This window comes from Lithobates pipiens, unplaced genomic scaffold, assembly GCF_037356315.1.
Source record: "Lithobates pipiens isolate NorthernLeopardFrog02 unplaced genomic scaffold, aLitPip1_a1.2 Scaffold_1, whole genome shotgun sequence".
Lineage (NCBI taxonomy): Eukaryota > Metazoa > Chordata > Amphibia > Anura > Ranidae > Lithobates > Lithobates pipiens.
This window is the reverse complement of record NW_027507685.1, coordinates 175,824,756-175,842,525: the sequence shown is the minus strand read 5'-3', so window position 1 is coordinate 175,842,525 and position 17,770 is coordinate 175,824,756. Positions and strand designations below refer to the sequence as shown.

The 17,770-nt window shown below is 43.5% G+C and overlaps 1 protein-coding gene across 1 annotated transcript in view; it reads left to right on the top strand.

The window, feature by feature from the left end:
- LOC143979627 (uncharacterized) overlaps positions 1-8,832 on the top strand; it is a 61,738-nt gene extending 52,906 nt beyond the window's left edge. Inside the window, exon 7 of the mRNA XM_077478947.1 lies at positions 8,052-8,832. Within this exon, the coding sequence (XP_077335073.1) occupies positions 8,052-8,114 (63 nt within the window). The 3' untranslated portion in view covers positions 8,115-8,832. The remainder of the gene's footprint in view (positions 1-8,051) is intronic.
- The last annotated feature ends 8,938 nt before the right edge of the window (positions 8,833-17,770 follow it).

Genomic DNA, 17,770 nt, shown 5'->3' with positions numbered 1-17,770 from the left:
AGGGTCCCGTGCGAGTTTGCGGCGGGTGCGACACGAATTCAGCCATACTATCTGTATGGCTGAACTCGAATCGCACAGAGATCGGATGTGATTTGCACTGCAGTGCGGTGCGAATCACATCCGTTCTCATAAACCGCTGCAATGTGAACCCAGCCTTAGTGACACTGGCGACGGGGGGTGATCACGGGGTTAAACCTTTATTGGGGGGGGTTAGGGGGGTACCTTAGAACTAAAGGGGGCTAACCCTAACTGCCCTAACAGTTATTACAGTCACAAATGACACCCGCCGGGTGATCAGGGGGTTAAACCTTTATTAGGTAATAAATGGCGGGTGCCCTGAAACTATAAAAAAATAACTAACCAACCAGCGTCACCTGTAACAGTTATATGGTGATCACTGGTGAAAGGGTTAACTAGGGGGCAATCAGGGGGCTTTATGCGGTAGTATATGGGGGTCCCTGGCGCTATAAAAAGCTGCGGCGAACCTAAATACCTACCTGCCTAACTAGCGTCACCTGTGACACTAATACAGCGATCAGAAAAATGATCGCTTATTAGGCTGGGTTCACACTGGAGCGATGCAGGAACGCCACGAATCCGCGGCGGGTTCCCGCATCGCATGCCTCCCGGCGGCAGTTCACACTGCCCTATGCGAACTGCTGGGAGTGTCAGTGAAATGTTAATGACACCCCCAGATCAGTTGGCATATCGCAGTGCGATCTGCAAACTCGGATCGCATGGTGTGAACACCCATGCGATCCGATTCTGCTGCGGACCAAAAAAAGGGTCCCGTGCGAATTTGCGGCGGGTGCGGCGCAAATTCAGCCATACTATCTGTATGGCTGAACTCGAATCGCACAGAGATCGGATGTGATTTGCACTGCAGTGCGGTGCGAATCACATTCGTTCTCATAAACCGCTGGAATGTGAACCCAGCCTAAGTGACACTGGCGACGGGGGGTGATCACGGGGTTAAACCTTTATTGGGGGGTTACGGGGGTACATTAGAACTAAAGGGGGCTAACCCTAACTGCCCTAACAGTTATTACAGTCACAAATGACACCAATGCAAAAAAAAAAAAATGACATTGGTGTCACTGTGACTGGGGGGCAGGGGTAATTGGGGGGGTGATCGGGGGGGGTGTGAGTGTGCCTGGCATGTTCTACTGTGTAGTGTCGTGTTGGTGCAACTCACCGATCCTCTCTCCTCGGTGTCGGAACGAAAAATACCGACACGGAGGAGAGATTACATCACTTCCTCTCCTGTGTTTACATTACAGGAGAGGAAGTGATGTCACGGAGCATTTCCATTCGTCGGGAGCGATCGCGAGGGGGTGGCCATGAATGAATGGCCGCCCCCTCATCCCGGATCGCTCCCGAACGAATACCGACCGCCGCAGGCACCGGGGGGGGCCCGTTCGGGCCCCCCACCCGCGGGAAGGCAGGGACGTATATATACGCCCATATGCCTGCCCGTGCCATTCTGTCGACGTATATCGTCGTGCGGCGGTCGGCAAGTGGTTAAGTATATGTAAACTCTAATAGCACACTTCAGTTATTAGTTCTTAGTTCTCTTTTGATTTGTTAAATATACCATTGAAAACAGTTTGTATTTATTTTAGATAAATAAGAAAAATAGCTATTGATCTTACAAAAAAAAATCAGCGAGATGATAACTTCCTGTGCTCTCTGCAGCATTGAATTCTCAAGCACTGAAACCAGCTTGCCCAGTTCCTTTGAACTACAGAACACCTCCTCCCTAGTATGGAGATGAGGGGAGAGGAAACTGTAGTCCAAATCTAGCTAGCAACCTCAGATGATAAGATTGTTAGACCATAGGGTGAGTACATGGATTGAAAACTGGCCACAGGGGCAAGTTCAGAGGGTAGTGATAAATGGGGAGTACTCAGAATTGTCAGGGGTGGAATGTGGGGTCCCCCAGGGTTCTGTCCTGGGACCAATCCTATTTAATTTATTCATAAAAGACCTGGAGGAAGGGATAACCTGTTCCTGACCGTCTCACGTAGATATACTGCTGCAGAATGGCTCTCCTGAGCCAAACCCTATACAGGTATGGCTTCTCCTTTAAGAGCCGGCAGAGGGCATGCGCCCACCTGCTGCACGGCGGGGACCCGATGTGTGTGGCCAACGGGTGCAATCGCCGACAGCTACACGTCATTGCGTGCACGAGAGCCAGCACGGGGATTTGTGTGTGTAGACAAATATGTAGCAGCCATCCTAGATGACATGGATCACCTCCAGGACAGAGTATAAACATGAAATCTGTACTAGTTGAACCATGTAATGAAAATGCAATGTGTCAAATAAACCCTACGCGTTGCGTGGGTTTATTCCACTCTTCAGGGGCAAATGCATCAGATATATATGAGCAGAATATGAAGTGGGGAAATTGCAACAAGAGTGCCACTTAAGGTGTCTGTCACGGGAGCTGAGGTATTGGGACCCAAGGAATGAAACAGGAGCATAACTCGAACCTGCATAGGAAAAGAATGTCCAGAGGTGATGTGTGTGGGCTCCAATACTTCTTGTTTCTACTGATTTAGGGATGGAGATGTATTCACATTTTCATTCACATATTTCATTTAAAGTCCCACAGAATGTTCCCCTCCCCAGACCCTTTTCTTACTGTAGGTACAAGAAATAGCTAAACGTGCACCACTTAGAAGATAGTCACTGTTTCTGCAGAGGGTGACATCACTGGCACAAATGCGCTGCACTGTGAAAGGATGGCATGCTGTCCTTTCAGAGTTTTCCGCCATTGCCAGTAAAAACAATAAAATACAAGGCCCTAAATTTATCCTGTATTTTGCAGATGTGATAACTTTTGCGCAAAGCAATTAATAAAAGACTATTGCAATTTTTTGACCAGAAATATGTAGAAGCATATATATTGGCCTGAACTGATGAATAAATAAATATTTTATATATTTATTTTGGATATGTATTATAGCAGAAAGTAAATAAATATGCATATATATATAAATATATATATATATATATATATATATATATATATATATATATATATATATATATATATATATATATATATATATATTTATATATATATTTATATTTGTTTATTAAAATTTTTGGTATTTTTTGTTAAATACCACCAAAATAAAGCTCTATTTGTGGGTAAATAAGGACGTCAATTTTGTTTGGGAACAGCGTCGCATGACTGCGCACATGTCAGTTAAAGCGACGTAGTGCCATATCGCAAAAAAATGGCCTGCCATTAAGAGGCAAATTCCTTCTGGGGCTGAAGTAAGACTTTCCTAATGTGCTAGTATGTGATGCATACTAGCACATTATGCTCTTGACTTGCAGGGGGAAGATTTTTTTTTCTCCCAGAATTAACTACCGCTTTAATTATATTTTTAATTATATTTTTGACATTTTGGCTTTCACACCATTATACCCTTAATGGACCAAAACAATATTTCAATTTTATCTATAAGGCCGCGTACACACGGGCGGACTGTTCGCTCAACTTTTTCCGCTGAACAGTGTTTCAGCGGACAGTCCGCTCGTGTGTGGGGCTTCAGCGGACAGTTTCAGCGGACAGTTTGACGAACAAAGTTTTTCGGAAATTCCGAAAAACTGTCCGCTGAAACTTGGTTTGAGCGGACAGCCCGCCCGTGTGTAGGCCACTTTCGAAATGAGCAAACTGTTCCCGCTCGGAGGAAAGTCTGCTCATTTCGAGCGCGTCTCCAGGTAGGCGGGGCCCGCGAGGGAGACGTCGCGGGCCCCGCCGCCTGGTATGGACTTAAAGGGGAACCCCAACGCCGAAAAAAATCGGCGTGGGGGTCCCCCCAAAGTCCACAACAGACCCTTGTCCGAGCACGCTACCCGGCCGGCCAGGAAAGGGGGGCGAGCGAGCGCGCCCCCCCTTCTGAGCCGTACCAGGCCGCGTGCCCTCAACATGGGGGGTGCCTTGGGGAAGGGGGGGGCGCGCGGCCCCCCCACCCCAAAGCACCTTGTCCCCATGTTGATGAGGACAAGGGCCTCTTCCCGACAACCCTGGGCGTTGGTTGTCGGGGTCTGCGGGCGGGGGGCTTATCGGAATCCGGGAGCCCCCTTTAATAAGGGGGCCCCCGGATACCGGCCCCCCACCCTATGTGAATGAGTATGGGGTACAATGTACCCCTACCCATTCACCTGTAAAATAAAAGTACCCAAAAAAAAAACACAACACACGAGATAAAATATTTTATTGCACAGCTCCGGGGGTCTTCCGTCTTCGGGGGTCTTCTCGCCGGACTCCTCCGCTATCTTCTTGTAGCTCTTTTGCTAGCGGAGGAGTCCGGCTTTCTTCCTCCCCGCCGCCGGCCTCTTCTCCCGACTTCGGGGGTCTTGTCCCCCTCTTCGGTTCTTCTGCCGGGCCACCGCGCCTTCTTATAGCTCTTTTACAGGCGGTGGCCCGGTCTTCTGTCGCCGCTGTCGCCTTCCGGTCGCCTTCCGTTCTTCTTCTTGTTCTTCTTCTTCTTCTTCTCCAGGAGATGTTGACACGTCGCTCTCTCCGGCCGGAATGCCAGAGCCGCGCTGTGCGGCCACTTATATAGTGACAATGGGGCGGTGTCACATGGTATATGTCACATGGGTTGGTCACATGGGTTGATGTCACATGGGGACTATGACATCGTAAGGGTGCGGGGTCACCATGTGACCAACCCATGTGACATATACCATGTGACACCGCCCCATTGTCACTATATAAGTGGCCGCACAGCGCGGCTCTGGCATTCCGGCCGGAGAGAGCGACGTGTCAACATCTCCAGGAGAAGAAGGAGAAGAAGAAGAAGAAGAACGGAAGGCGGCAGCGGCGACAGAAGACCCTGCCACCGCCTGTAAAAGAGCTATAAGAAGGCGCGGTGGCTTGGCAGAAGAACCGAAGAGGGGGACAAGACCCCCGAAGTCGGGAGAAGAGGCCGGCGGTGAGAAAGAAAGCCGGACTCCTCCGCTAGCAAAAGAGCTACAAGAAGATAGCGGAGGAGTCCGGCGAGAAGACCCCCGAAGACGGAAGACCCCCGGAGCTGTGCAATAAAGTATTTTATCTCGTGTGTTGTGTTTTTTTTTTGGGTACTTTTATTTTACAGGTGAATGGGTAGGGGTACATTGTACCCCATACTCATTCACATAGGGTGGGGGGCCGGTATCCGGGGGCCCCCTTATTAAAGGGGGCTCCCGGATTCCGATAAGCCCCCCGCCCGCAGACCCCGACAACCAACGGCCAGGGTTGTCGGGAAGAGGCCCTTGTCCTCATCAACATGGGGACAAGGTGCTTTGGGGTGGGGGGGCCGCGCGGCCCCCCCTTCCCCAAGGCACCCCCCATGTTGAGGGCACGCGGCCTGGTACGGCTCGGGAGGGGGGGCGCGCTCGCTCGCCCCCCTTTCCTGGCCGGCCGGGTAGCGTGCTCAGACAAGGGTCTGTTGTGGACTTTGGGGGGACCCCCACGCCGATTTTTTTTCGGCATTGGGGTTCCCCTTTAAGTACATTCCAGGCGGTGGAGCCCGCGACGTCTCCGTCGCGGGCCCCGCCTACCTGCACACGCGCTCGAAATGAGCGGACTGTTGCCTCGTGTGTGGGCGAGTACGTTCATTTCAAAAGTTGCGCGGACTTAGTACGACGAACAAAGTTTGCCGTATTTGTCCGCTCAAAAAGTGCCGTGTGTGGGCGTGTTCGTTCATTCAAAAGTTTGAGCGGACTGTTTGACGAACTTAGTTTCGGCAGACAGTCCCCGCGTGTGTACGCGGCCTAAGTCTACTTAAAGAATTCAAAGAAATTAGAATGAGTCATTACAGCAGTGGTTTCATCCCCTCAGATTTCAGTCAAAGGGACCTTCTAAGCAGGCAGCATCTGCTTTACTGTCTCTTTATGTTACTCATTTTTAATTTAAAGATTATATATGATAATAATAATTACATGCTCAAAACTTAAAAAAAAAAAAAAACACAGTTTGCAGCTTTTGTCTTCCACTGTTTGTCTGTATAAGAAAATAGAGCAGAGGAATGTCTTATGTAATGCAGTGAAGGATTTTCAGATGAAGATGTGAATAATGTTTTTGAAGGAATGAGAACAAAATGGTATGGTTCTCTTTGAGCTTATCACCTTGAGAACAATGCTTCTTTTCAATGTGTAAGGCAACCATTATTGAAGAGGTATAGAAGCAACCATTGCTTATTTCACCTTCTGAAAATATTAGCTTCATGGCACACACGCTGATCCAATGGCTTCTGTACTTTCTAATTCATTCAAGTGATTTACTACAAGAATATTTTATTTAAAGTGGTTCTAAAGGATGAAGGTTTTGTAGCTTTATGCATTCTATGTATGAAGGTAAAAAACCTTCAGTATGCCACCTTCAGTATACTTACCCAAGCCCGATTATGATTCAGTGATGTGTCCAAGAGCAGCCGCTCTCTTGGGTCTCTGCTCTCTCATTGGCTGAGAGACAGCAACAGGAGCCATTGACTGCCACTGCTGTCACTCACAACAAGTGAGTAGGGAGCAGGGGTAGGGACTGAACCCTGTTCTGTGTCTTATGGACACATAAAGCGGGGCTCGAGGGCAAGCACACACAATTGCCCTCAAAACAAGTGGCTCACTTTGGAGGTACCCAGAGAATAGGAGGAGCCAAAAGCACCAGGGTGGATTAGGGCTGCTTTGTGCAAAACCATTACACAGAGCATGTAAATATAACATGTTTTTTATTAAAAAAAAATTAAACAAGAGCACATCAGTAATAATTTACATTGCTCAAATTATTTGGTAAATCAGTAATGAGATTGTATTGATGGAGTTTACATATATTTTAGAGTTTACACTTAAAGGGATACTAAAGGACCGTTTTTTTATTTTGTTTAAATAACAAACATGTTATACTTACCCTCCACTGTGCAGCTCATTTTGCACAGAGTGACCCCTGAACATCCATTTCTGGAGTCCCTTGGCGACTCTTGCAGCTCCTCTCTTCTCTCCCGAGGGGGTTACCTTGAGGGCACTCTCCCAAGTCCAGCATTGGGCATTCATAGAGGCCGAATGCAGGACTCGGCCTCGCCCCCCCGGCAGCTGCATCGTTGGATTTGATTGACAGCAGTGGGAGCCAATCGCTGCTATCAATCTATCCAATCAAGAGCCGGGGACACGTGGAGAGAGGGATGACGAGGATGCGCCGATGGAAATTCAGGGCTCAGGTAAATAAAACGGGGGGCTAGGGGTCCAGTGACTGCAAGGTGCATTAAGGTGAAAAAACACGAGCCTTTACAACCCCTTTAACCTTAACTAACCTGAACTATAACTGTTAAATATTATCTAACTAGTGAAAAAGTTTTATGTATGTAACTAGGGCAGATTGACTTAGGCTGGGTTCACACCGCTGCGGCAGCGAGAACCGGATGTGATTCGCACCGCACTGCAGTGCAAATCACATCCGCTCTCTGTGCGATGCGAGTTCAGCCATACAGATAGTATGGCTGAATTCGCATCGCACCCGCCGCAAACTCGCACGGGTCCCTTTTTTTGGTCCGCAGCAGAATCGGATCGCATGGGTGTTCACACCATGCGATCCGATTCCTGTCCGAGTTTGCAGATCGCGCTGCGATATGTGGACTGATCTGGGGGTGTCATTAACATTTCACTGACACTCCCAGCAGTCCGCATAGGGCAGTGTGAACTGCCGGCGGGAGGCATGCGATGCGGGAAAACGCCGCGGATTCGCGGCGTTCCCGCATCGCTCCGGTGTGAACCTAGCCTAAAACTGCAGCACTCAGAATCTGGTGCACATGGTAGCCAATCAGCTTGTAACTTTGGCTTATTCAATCAAAGTTTGGAAATAAAACCTGGAAGCTGACTTTTTTCTATAGCTGCACTAGATAGTAGTTTTTGCACCATGTAGTTTGAGTAAATAACCTCCACCATTTCAGTGTGCGCTAATGTTTTAAAATTCATGATTTGCTCTATCACTTGTTATGATGTATGAATATGGGGGACACCATTTATGTTACTTTGTTTTTCTTTTCTACTGACAGTTTCTGGCTGCCCGGCGGAAGGGTAAATATGAGCTTCCAGTATATCATGTACATAATATATGAAGATGAAAAGAAGACTTGAACACGAGGAATCTTATATGTTTAAGGTTGCTCCCTGAAAGTTCCAGTCTATTTCACAGAGTCATGCACTTCTAACACTAACAACTTTCAACATGCAAGACATGAACGCATTGAGCAAAATCCATACACTGGCATGTCTTTTATATCTGCCTAGAGTTCAGATTAAATATTACTTAAAATACATTGATATTTATTAAAAAAGGATTTAGCAACTTTCAGTAAAAAAAAGTGTATCTTGTGTAAATATTATAGATATACCATGATTTGTGATGCCTTGTAAGCTATGTAGAAAACGAACCACTCCTTACTGTTCTATAGCCATATACTAAGTTGCTTCAAATATTGCCTTTGGCTAAACAGCTTACCATATGATATATGATATCTGCTTTTTTGATTTCAATTAGCTTATAGTAAATCTGTCAAAAGCTAAGCAATTCAAGCTAAGCATGTGATGGAAAAAGGCTTAAACATTACAACAACGTTGTTCAATCACCCATGGTAATCCACCGGATCTCATCATTCATCGGCTCTAGAACAGTGCGAACGAAGACTGATTATTGAATTGTTACAAATTGGAGCTGATTGTTCTTTGACAAATAACACTTGATATAATATGTGATATAAGTTTGTAAATAGAAAAGTATGTATATAACATTTTTAGACAAAATTCTATTTATTAAACAGCCATTTGTAAAATAAATGAATTTCGTTCACATTTATTATGCTATTTATTGTAAAAACTTTGTAAAAATGGTAACTTCTTTGTAAATGTTTGACTTTGAAATAAACAATTTGTCATCAAATAACCAAATATGTGGGTGAAAAGTGAAAGAACATGTGTAAAGTATTACAGTAATGGCAGCCTACATATTCTTTCAATTCTGCTTACTTTTGGCACTTGTACCTACAGGTAAGCCTATAATAAGGCTTACCTGATAAATAATCACATTGTGTTGCATTGCAGCCTGAAATGAAGACAGACACAATTTTTTTTGTTTTATCCAGCTGTGTTTACTTATAATATCCAGGTGAAATATATAACACCAAAATGTCAGAAAAAATAAAAATAAATTAAAAAACAGAATCATTGAGTTGGAAAAAGGATCAACCCCTTGTGTCAGAATTTTGTTGAACCACCTATTGCTTTAACCGGTTCCCAACTGGCACATGCCGATATACGTCAGCAGAATGGCATGGCTGGGCAAATGGGCGTACCTGTACGTCCCTTTAAATTTACCGCCATGCCATTGTGTGCTTGCTGCCGCCAGCCGAACCTCCGTGAGTCAGGTCGCATGTCTCACCGACTCGATTGATGTGGGGATTCCCGCGATCTCCTCACAGAGAGGAAGAACGGGGAGAAGCTAATGTAAACAAGCATCTCCCCGTTCTGCCTAGTGACACTGTCACTGATCTCTGCTCCCTGTGATCGGGAGCAGAGATCAGTGATGTGTCACACGTAGCCACACCCCCCCCAACAGTTAGAATCACTCCCCAGAACATACTTAACCCTTACACTGCCCCCTAGTGGTTAACCCCTTCACTGCCAGTGTCATTCACACAGGATAGGAAAAATGTAAACCGCACTAGGAAAAATAGTGTAAAATTGACAAACGAACAAAATAGGCAGCAGCAATAAATGTGATATGGCACCAACAGTAATAAAGTATATATAAAGCCGCGCCAACCCTCCACTAAATATAATGTGAAATTAAAAAATAGAATATGAAAATAAAAATAAAGACTGATACAATTATGCAAAAAGACCTCAAATAATGTGTAGATAACCAAAAAAGCCAAAAAATGGCATAAAGTGAAAAAAGTCCAATCAAAGAAGAGTTCATAGGTGAATCCAAATAACGGACGTTAGTGTTCTTAAATTACAACACCACAGTGGTTCAACACTTTCCAAGGCGCGTGAAATACCCGTCACCATATGTTGAATGCGCTTACCAGAAAATATATGGAATGAAGCATATATAAATGATCAGTGGATAACATCCAGGTTAACCTTCCTCAGCTGGGTCAGCACTCCATCTCTTAGCGGTATTTCCAAGATAGTAGTCTGTTCAGTGGTCTCGATATGAAGCACTCAGAGGCCCACAGAAAAGAAAGGAACTGACATAGCGTAATAACGTAGGAACAGTTTAATAAATAAAAGTAATGCACTTACAAGTACGTAGATAAAACACAGCATATAGGAGCAATGTAAAAAGCCGGCCGGCAAACAGGAGCCCGTCCTCCTCTCCTACAACGTGGTGGCGTCACTGCGTGCCTTCCCAGACGCGTTTCGTCATACCTGACGTTGTCAATGGGGAACGGGCAGCGCAGTGACGCTCCGCCTAATAAAGCTAACGAAGGGAACCAAGCCTCGTATTGAGATACGAGACTCAGTAACGCTCCGCCTAATAAAACTAACGAAGGGAACCAAGCCTCGTTCTGAGATGCAAGACTTAGTCAACAAACGCCATTACGGATAATGGCAAATAGCCCTAATACGAGCGCTGTCTATCCAGAATTGAAATATTATAGCAACCCGTAACGAACACACTTAACATCTGTTAAATAGAACATCATAGATGAAAATCACATCCAACAGATATATTATGTGTTTAAAAAGAAAAGGAACATTAAAATAATGCATATATGTGCTCGTGTAACGCAAATAGAAAGTTGGCAATATATAAATCACATAACACTTCATAATCGCATATCACTTCGTGATGCACGAACGAAAAATCAGTTAAATCGTGAAACGAAGGAATTACATCCAGTCCTTCTAACGGGATTGGCGCGAAAAAAACGTCTGCATATATGGTGCCATATGTCTAATAATATGCTGACAATATAAAGAAATCGCATACCCTTCGCAATACACGAAAGAAATAAAAAATTAAAATTTAAATTATGAAAAGAAGGGGTTATATTCAAAGGGGAATAAGTGGATAAAAAAGGATTATTGGAGAAAATTATTTCACACAAATCCATGGGTATAGTGTTTATCCAGATGGAAAGGACAAATAAAATAGATGTTAATGAAAAATACGGAGTGGTCAATGTGCATAGATCCAACCATAAATAATATGAGTTGGAACCCCGCACATGGGCCAAACCCCATAATAACATAAAATAATAATAAGAGGATCTGTATATATAAAATAAAATAAAAAAAATAAAAATAATACATGTACCTAAAGTATATATCCAGAAATGGCGCACATATCTAGAATGCATGGACCAGTCTAGCATCTCACAACAGGCAAGGCCAAAAGGGTGTTGTATACATAAAACTAGTATAACATTCGAAGTGCAAAAAGTACATAAATTAAATGTATAAAAAATATATGAATAAAGAATCAAAACCAAACAAATAAAAAAGAGAAAAAAGTTTAACTAAGAATTGTCAATGAAGGCGTTGACATCAGTGTCAATATTAAGCCCAAAAGGGGTATAAGTTTTGAGACGGTGGACCCAAGACATTTCCAGTTTAGAAATTTCTCTTACTAAAGAGCTACCCCGCCAGTGAGGCTTATATTTGTCAATCCCCAAGAAAAGGGTCTTAGAGGGGTCTTTATTATGAAATTTCAAATAGTGTTTAGACACAGAGTGGTTAGGGAAACCAATGATAATATTGCTTATATGTTCATTGAGTCTCACCTGTAGGGGGCGCTTCGTGCGTCCCACATATTGCAGCCCACAAGGGCACTGCAACATGTACACCACTCCCAAGGTGGCACATGTGATGCATGGTTTAATACTATGATTTAATCCAGTAGCGGTACTGCGAAAAGTGGTGGTCCGTCTCTGAAGGCAAGAATTCAAGGAACAGACCCTACACTTACCACATTTGTAAAATCCTGTGAGCTGGTCAAAAAAAACCCTACCTCTAGCTGGAGGGTCTATGACATTTGGTGCCAAGCGATAACGGACTGACGATGCCCCTCTAAACACTATTTGAGGCCTCTCACTAACCACATTTTTCAAGGTAGCATCGCTGCTAACAATGTGCCAGTGTTTGTTTATCAATTTCTTTATACTCTTCTGTTGGAGAGAGTAAGTGGTAATAAAGGGGACTTTTCCTTGAGTGTCATTAACACGTGGGCCCCTCTCGACCAGCAAATCGGCACGGTGAATATTGGTCACTTCATTAAGAGTCTTAATTAAGAAATCTTGTTGATATCCTTTTTCTAAAAATCTGGAGGTGAGAACTTTGGCCTGTGCCAAAAATTCCTCAACTTCAGAGCAGTTGCGCCTCAATCTGATGTATTGACTCTTGGGAACTGATCGAAGCCAGGGGATATGATGGCAACTATCAGTCGGGATGAAAGAGTTCCGATCAGTGTCTTTAAAGAACGTTGAGGTGACAAAACGATCCTTTGCTATAACAATATTAAGGTCTAAAAAATGTATTCTCACCTGGCTTATCTCATAACTGAGATGTATGCCCCTTTCGTTATCATTCAAGGAATCCATAAAATGTCTCAAATCTCGCTCGTGGCCATCCCAAAGGAGGAGGATGTCATCTATATACCTAGCCCACAAAACAATCTGAGGTATATCGTGGGCATAGATGACATCCTCCTCCCATCTGGCCATAATTCACACAGGAATCAGTGCATTTGTATAGCACTGATTGCTGTATAAATTACAGTGGTCCCAAAAATATGTCAAACATGTCCAATGTGTCTGCCATAATGTCGTAGTCACGATAAAAATCGCTGATCGCCACCATTACTAGTAAAAAAAAATTATTAATAAAAATGCCATAAAACTATCCACTATTTTGTAAACGCTATAACTTTTGCGCCAACCAATCAATAAATGCTTATTGCGATTTTTTTTACCAAAAATATGTAGAAGAATACATAGTGGCCTAAACTGAGGAAAAAAATTTTTATATATATTTTTGGGGGATATTATAGAAAAAAAATTAGTTTTTTTCAAAATCGTCGCTCTTTTCTTGTTTATAGCGCAAGATAATATAATAAAAATAATATATAAATATTAAAAACCGCAGGTGTGATCAAATACCACCAAAAGAAAGCTCTATTGTGGGAAAAGAAGGACATCAATTTTGTTTGGGAGTTACGTCGCACAACCTTGCAATTGTCAGTAAGGCTGGGTTCACACCGCTGCGGGGGGAGAACCGGATGTGATTCGCACAGCAAATCACATCCGATCTCCGTAGCACTGCGAGTTCAGCCATACAGATAGTATGGCTGAACTCGCAGCTGTCCCGCAGCAAACTCGCACAGGACCCTTTTTTGGGTCCACAACGGAATCGGATCGCATGGGGGTTCACACCATGCGATCCGATTCCTGTGCGAGTCGGCAGATCGCACTGCGATATGCCGACGGATCTGGGGGTGTCATTAACATAACATTGACACCCCCAGCCGTCCGCATAGGGCAGTGTGAACTGCCGGCGGGAGGTGAGCGATGCGGGAAAACGCCGCGGATTCGCGGCGTTCCCGCATCGCAATAGTGTGAACCTAGCCTAAAAGTGGCACAGTGCCGAATCGAAAAAAAGTGCTCTGGTCTTTAGCCAGCAAAATGGTACGGGGGTTAAGTGGTTAATTACAGCCATTAGTCTGTTGAGATATGTCTCTACTAACTTTGCACATCTAGACTTTGCAATATTTGCCAACTTTTCTTTGCAGAACTGCTCAAGTTCAGTTAACCTTCACATGTGCCACATGTGTACGTCGGACGGCTTTTGCTGATTAAACCTCTTACCTCCTACCATTATTCAGTAGTACTCTCCTCTAAATCGTATTCACTTGTTGTCCTCTGGTTGGAAAATTTAGGCTGGAGCTCCTCATTGAACCCATAACGTAAAGGACACCTTTACCAATACATTTAGTATATATAATTGGCAAGTGAATCAGGGATTTGTTACAAACATATACTTTTGTAAATCACCCAAAAAGGGTCAAATCCTGTTGTCAGCAAGTCTATCTACTCTCAACATTAGCAAAAGAAATTGAGAGCAAGCTAACGAGTAACAAGTTGGTTAACATATATATATATATATATATATATATATATATATATATATATATATATATATATATATATATATATATATACATACATGTGTGTGTGTGTATATCTATATATATATATATATATATATATATATATATATAGTTTTTTTTTCATTCTTCAAGAACGACCTCTTTTAGAGCCTGGATGCTTTAGAGAGTGATGCTCAACTTGTCTGTTCAGAATTCCCCATAGATGTTCAATTAGGTTCAGATCAGAAGACATACTTGGCCACTAATTCACTTTGGCCCTGTATTCCTTCAGAAATGCAACAGTGGCCTGATATGTGTTTTGGATCATTGTCATGTTGGAAAACTGCAAGATGACCAAGGGCACACTGTGATGGTAGCATCTCCTCTTTCAATATAGAGCAGTATATCTGTGAATTCATGATGCCATCAATGAATGCAGCTCCCCAACACCAGCCCCACTCATGAAGCCCCACAGAAGGACACTGCACCATGTTTCCCTGTAGTCACCATGCATTTATCCTTGTACTTCTCACCTCTGCGAAACCATGCAGTTTTGAAGCCATCAGTTCCAAAAACATTTATTTTGGCCTCCTTACTCTAGAGTACATAGTTCCAGTCATCTTCTTTTTCAGCATGGGCCCTTGAAAATTCTAGGTGGACTTTTTTGTGCATGGTCTTTAGGAGAGGTTTCCTTTGTGGACGACAATCATGCATGCTATTCCTCTGCGTCATGGGGAACACTTACCTTAGTTTGGCCTTCTTCTTCTTTAGCCAACTTTAGTGAACTTGCATGGTGATTTTCTTCAACCCTTCTCATCAGAAGGCTCTTCTGTCGAGGTGTTAACTTCCATGGACAACGTGGACATCTCTATGAGAGGGATGCAGTTCTATCTTTGTTACATTTTTGTTTCACTTTTTCTACAGTATTCTGACTGATAAGTAAGTACTTTGCTGACAGCATGAAATGGGAAGGGGTTTTCTTTGTTAGGTTAGGGTTGGTTCACGCTGATACGACACAACAGTCATACCACTTTAGATCTGACTTTGCCCTGTTACTTGAAGTCTGACATGCGTCCGACTTCAATGAACAGGGATCAGACATTGATCCCCGACAATACCAGCCACTGTGTCTGGTATAAATCTTTAGGGGGAACTCCATGCACAATGTTAAAAAAAACAAAACGGCATGGGTTCCCCCTCCAAGAGCATACCAGGCCCTTTGGTCTTGTATCGATTTTCAGGGGAACCCCAGGCTGAAAAAACGGCATTGGGGTCCCTCCAGAATCCATATCAGACCCTTATCCAAGCACACAGCCCGGCAGGTCAGAAAATGGGGTGGGGGCGAGCGAGCACCCCCCCCTCCTGAACCATACCAGGCCGCATGCCCTCAGCATGGGGGGTGGGTACTTTGGGGCAGGCGGCCCCCAGATTCCTGTCCCCACCCTATGTGAATGAGTATGGGGTACATTGTATCCCTACCCATTCACCTAATAAAAATGTAAAAAAAAAAAAAAAAACACACATTACATTTAAGTTGGCGTTCAGTTCCCCTTCAAGATCAAGTCCCAAGTTCCCAACGTCAGAGCATTTGTCATACCAGTGTGAACCTGGCCTAAGGCCCTTTTATAATCAACTGTCTGCTGGACACCTGTTGAATAATTAGACTCACCTGTAGTTGAATTCTTGTTAATTAATATTGTGTTATCTAAAATTTAGCTTTGCTCCTTAGGCTCCATGCACACTGGAGCTCATAAACTGCAGTTTATTGGAGTTTGGGCATTTTTTTTAAAAGCCCATAAACTCCACTCTATGTTAGCCTATGTGTCCATGCACACATGGACGTTTTTTAGCTTTAGTGAGCAGTGGAGTTTATGGGCTTTTTTCTGAACGCCATAAATTTGCGTTCAAAGTGCCGTTTTTCACTGCCAAAAAACGCCAAAGCCGATACATGCTCATAAACGCTTATAAACGCTCATAAATACACGTTAATTAGTGTTCGGCATTCTATTTTTTCAATGCATTGTGGGAGTTTGGAATGCACTGTGGGATTTTTGGAGTGTCCTTTGTGTATTTTTATTGAAAACACCCATAAACGCTAACGCTAATAAACGCTCATAAACGCTAGTACAAAACACTGTTAAAAGCACGTTTTTCAACCAGCGTTTTCTGCCAGCAATCTAGCGTCCAGAAAAAGCTTTTTTGAGCTTCAGTCTGCATGGAGCCTTATGCCCCATACAGGCAATCGGAAATTCCGCCAGCAAAAGTCCGATGTGAGCTTTTGGTCAGAAATCCCGACCATGTGTATGCTCCATCGGACTTTTGATGGCGGAATTTCTACCAGCAAAAGATTGAGAGCAGGTTTTCCATCGGAAAAACCATCCAAGATTTTTACGCTCGTGTGTATTGTATCGTGATATTCAAGAAGGAAAAAGCAATCTTCCACATGAGTCACTTGGTTATAGGGTGCTAGTGAAGTGCATTTTGCTGCAAACTGATTGGAAAATGTATTCACATCAAGAGGGTGGTGTTCCTTTTCACCTAATTCCTATGGCCGGTGGTTGTCACTAAGGCCCCTTATAAGGATGCTACACTGATGACTAACTTTCACCAGCACCCAGGAAATAGTTATAACCCAATTCTGCTCTGGGGTTTGAGGTTAGTAGAGGCCCACAACACCAATGTTTCCAACTCCTACAGGTGAACTACCCCAATCACAATACCACTGGTTATCTTCACCTCCCCCCTAATAAAATTCTCTAGGAATGGTGTTCTCAAGCATCCCTCACTGAGTTTTTGTGTTCCAGTCATCCAGTGTAGATAATAAAACTTAAAAATAAGTACATTAAGAAAAAAATACACTACTATCTAGCAATCAATATTAATTACAGTGTTTCAATTTAAAGCTTTAATGCTGTGATATAAGTAGAATTTGGGGAGGTTATAGTCTTTTACCCTAGGTTCACATCTATAGGGTTGATGCAGTTTTCAGGATCATTTTGAACATGTGTTTTTTGATGTGTTTTTTTTTTTTTTATTTCTCTTTAACAAACTGTGTATACTGTAGCTGGTTGTTAAGGAGCAGGCCAAGAAGCCAGCCGCTGCGTCTTAACAACCAATGAGTCATTAGCTGCCTTTTTTCTTTTTTTTTTTTTTTAGCATGGGGTTCCCCCCAAAATCGATGCCAATGGCCCGGTATGAATTGGGGGGGAGGACCCCTTGCCGTTTTTTTTTTGGTTTTTTTACTGCCGGCAATGCTTGTTTTTACATTCAGCTGTCAGCAGGGAATCCCACTCCTTATCAATCAGCTATACACAGTGTGTTATGGAGAGAAAAAAATTTAATGTAAAACACAAAATACAAAATGCATGTAAAAACGCATCAAAAAGGCAACGCACTTTTGCTGTGGGTCCATTGAAGTCTATTGCATGCAAAACGCAATCTGCTGCAGGAAAAAAAGTCCCTGACCCTTTCCAAAAATGCATATTTGTGAATGTGTGCCATAGGAAACCATGTTAAATGGACTGTAGTACGCAAAACGCACTAAAATATGCATAAGTGTGAACCTTAAGGTACACTCAGCTGACTCCATTGTCCAATATTCTTGTAAACTGAAACTGCTAGTCT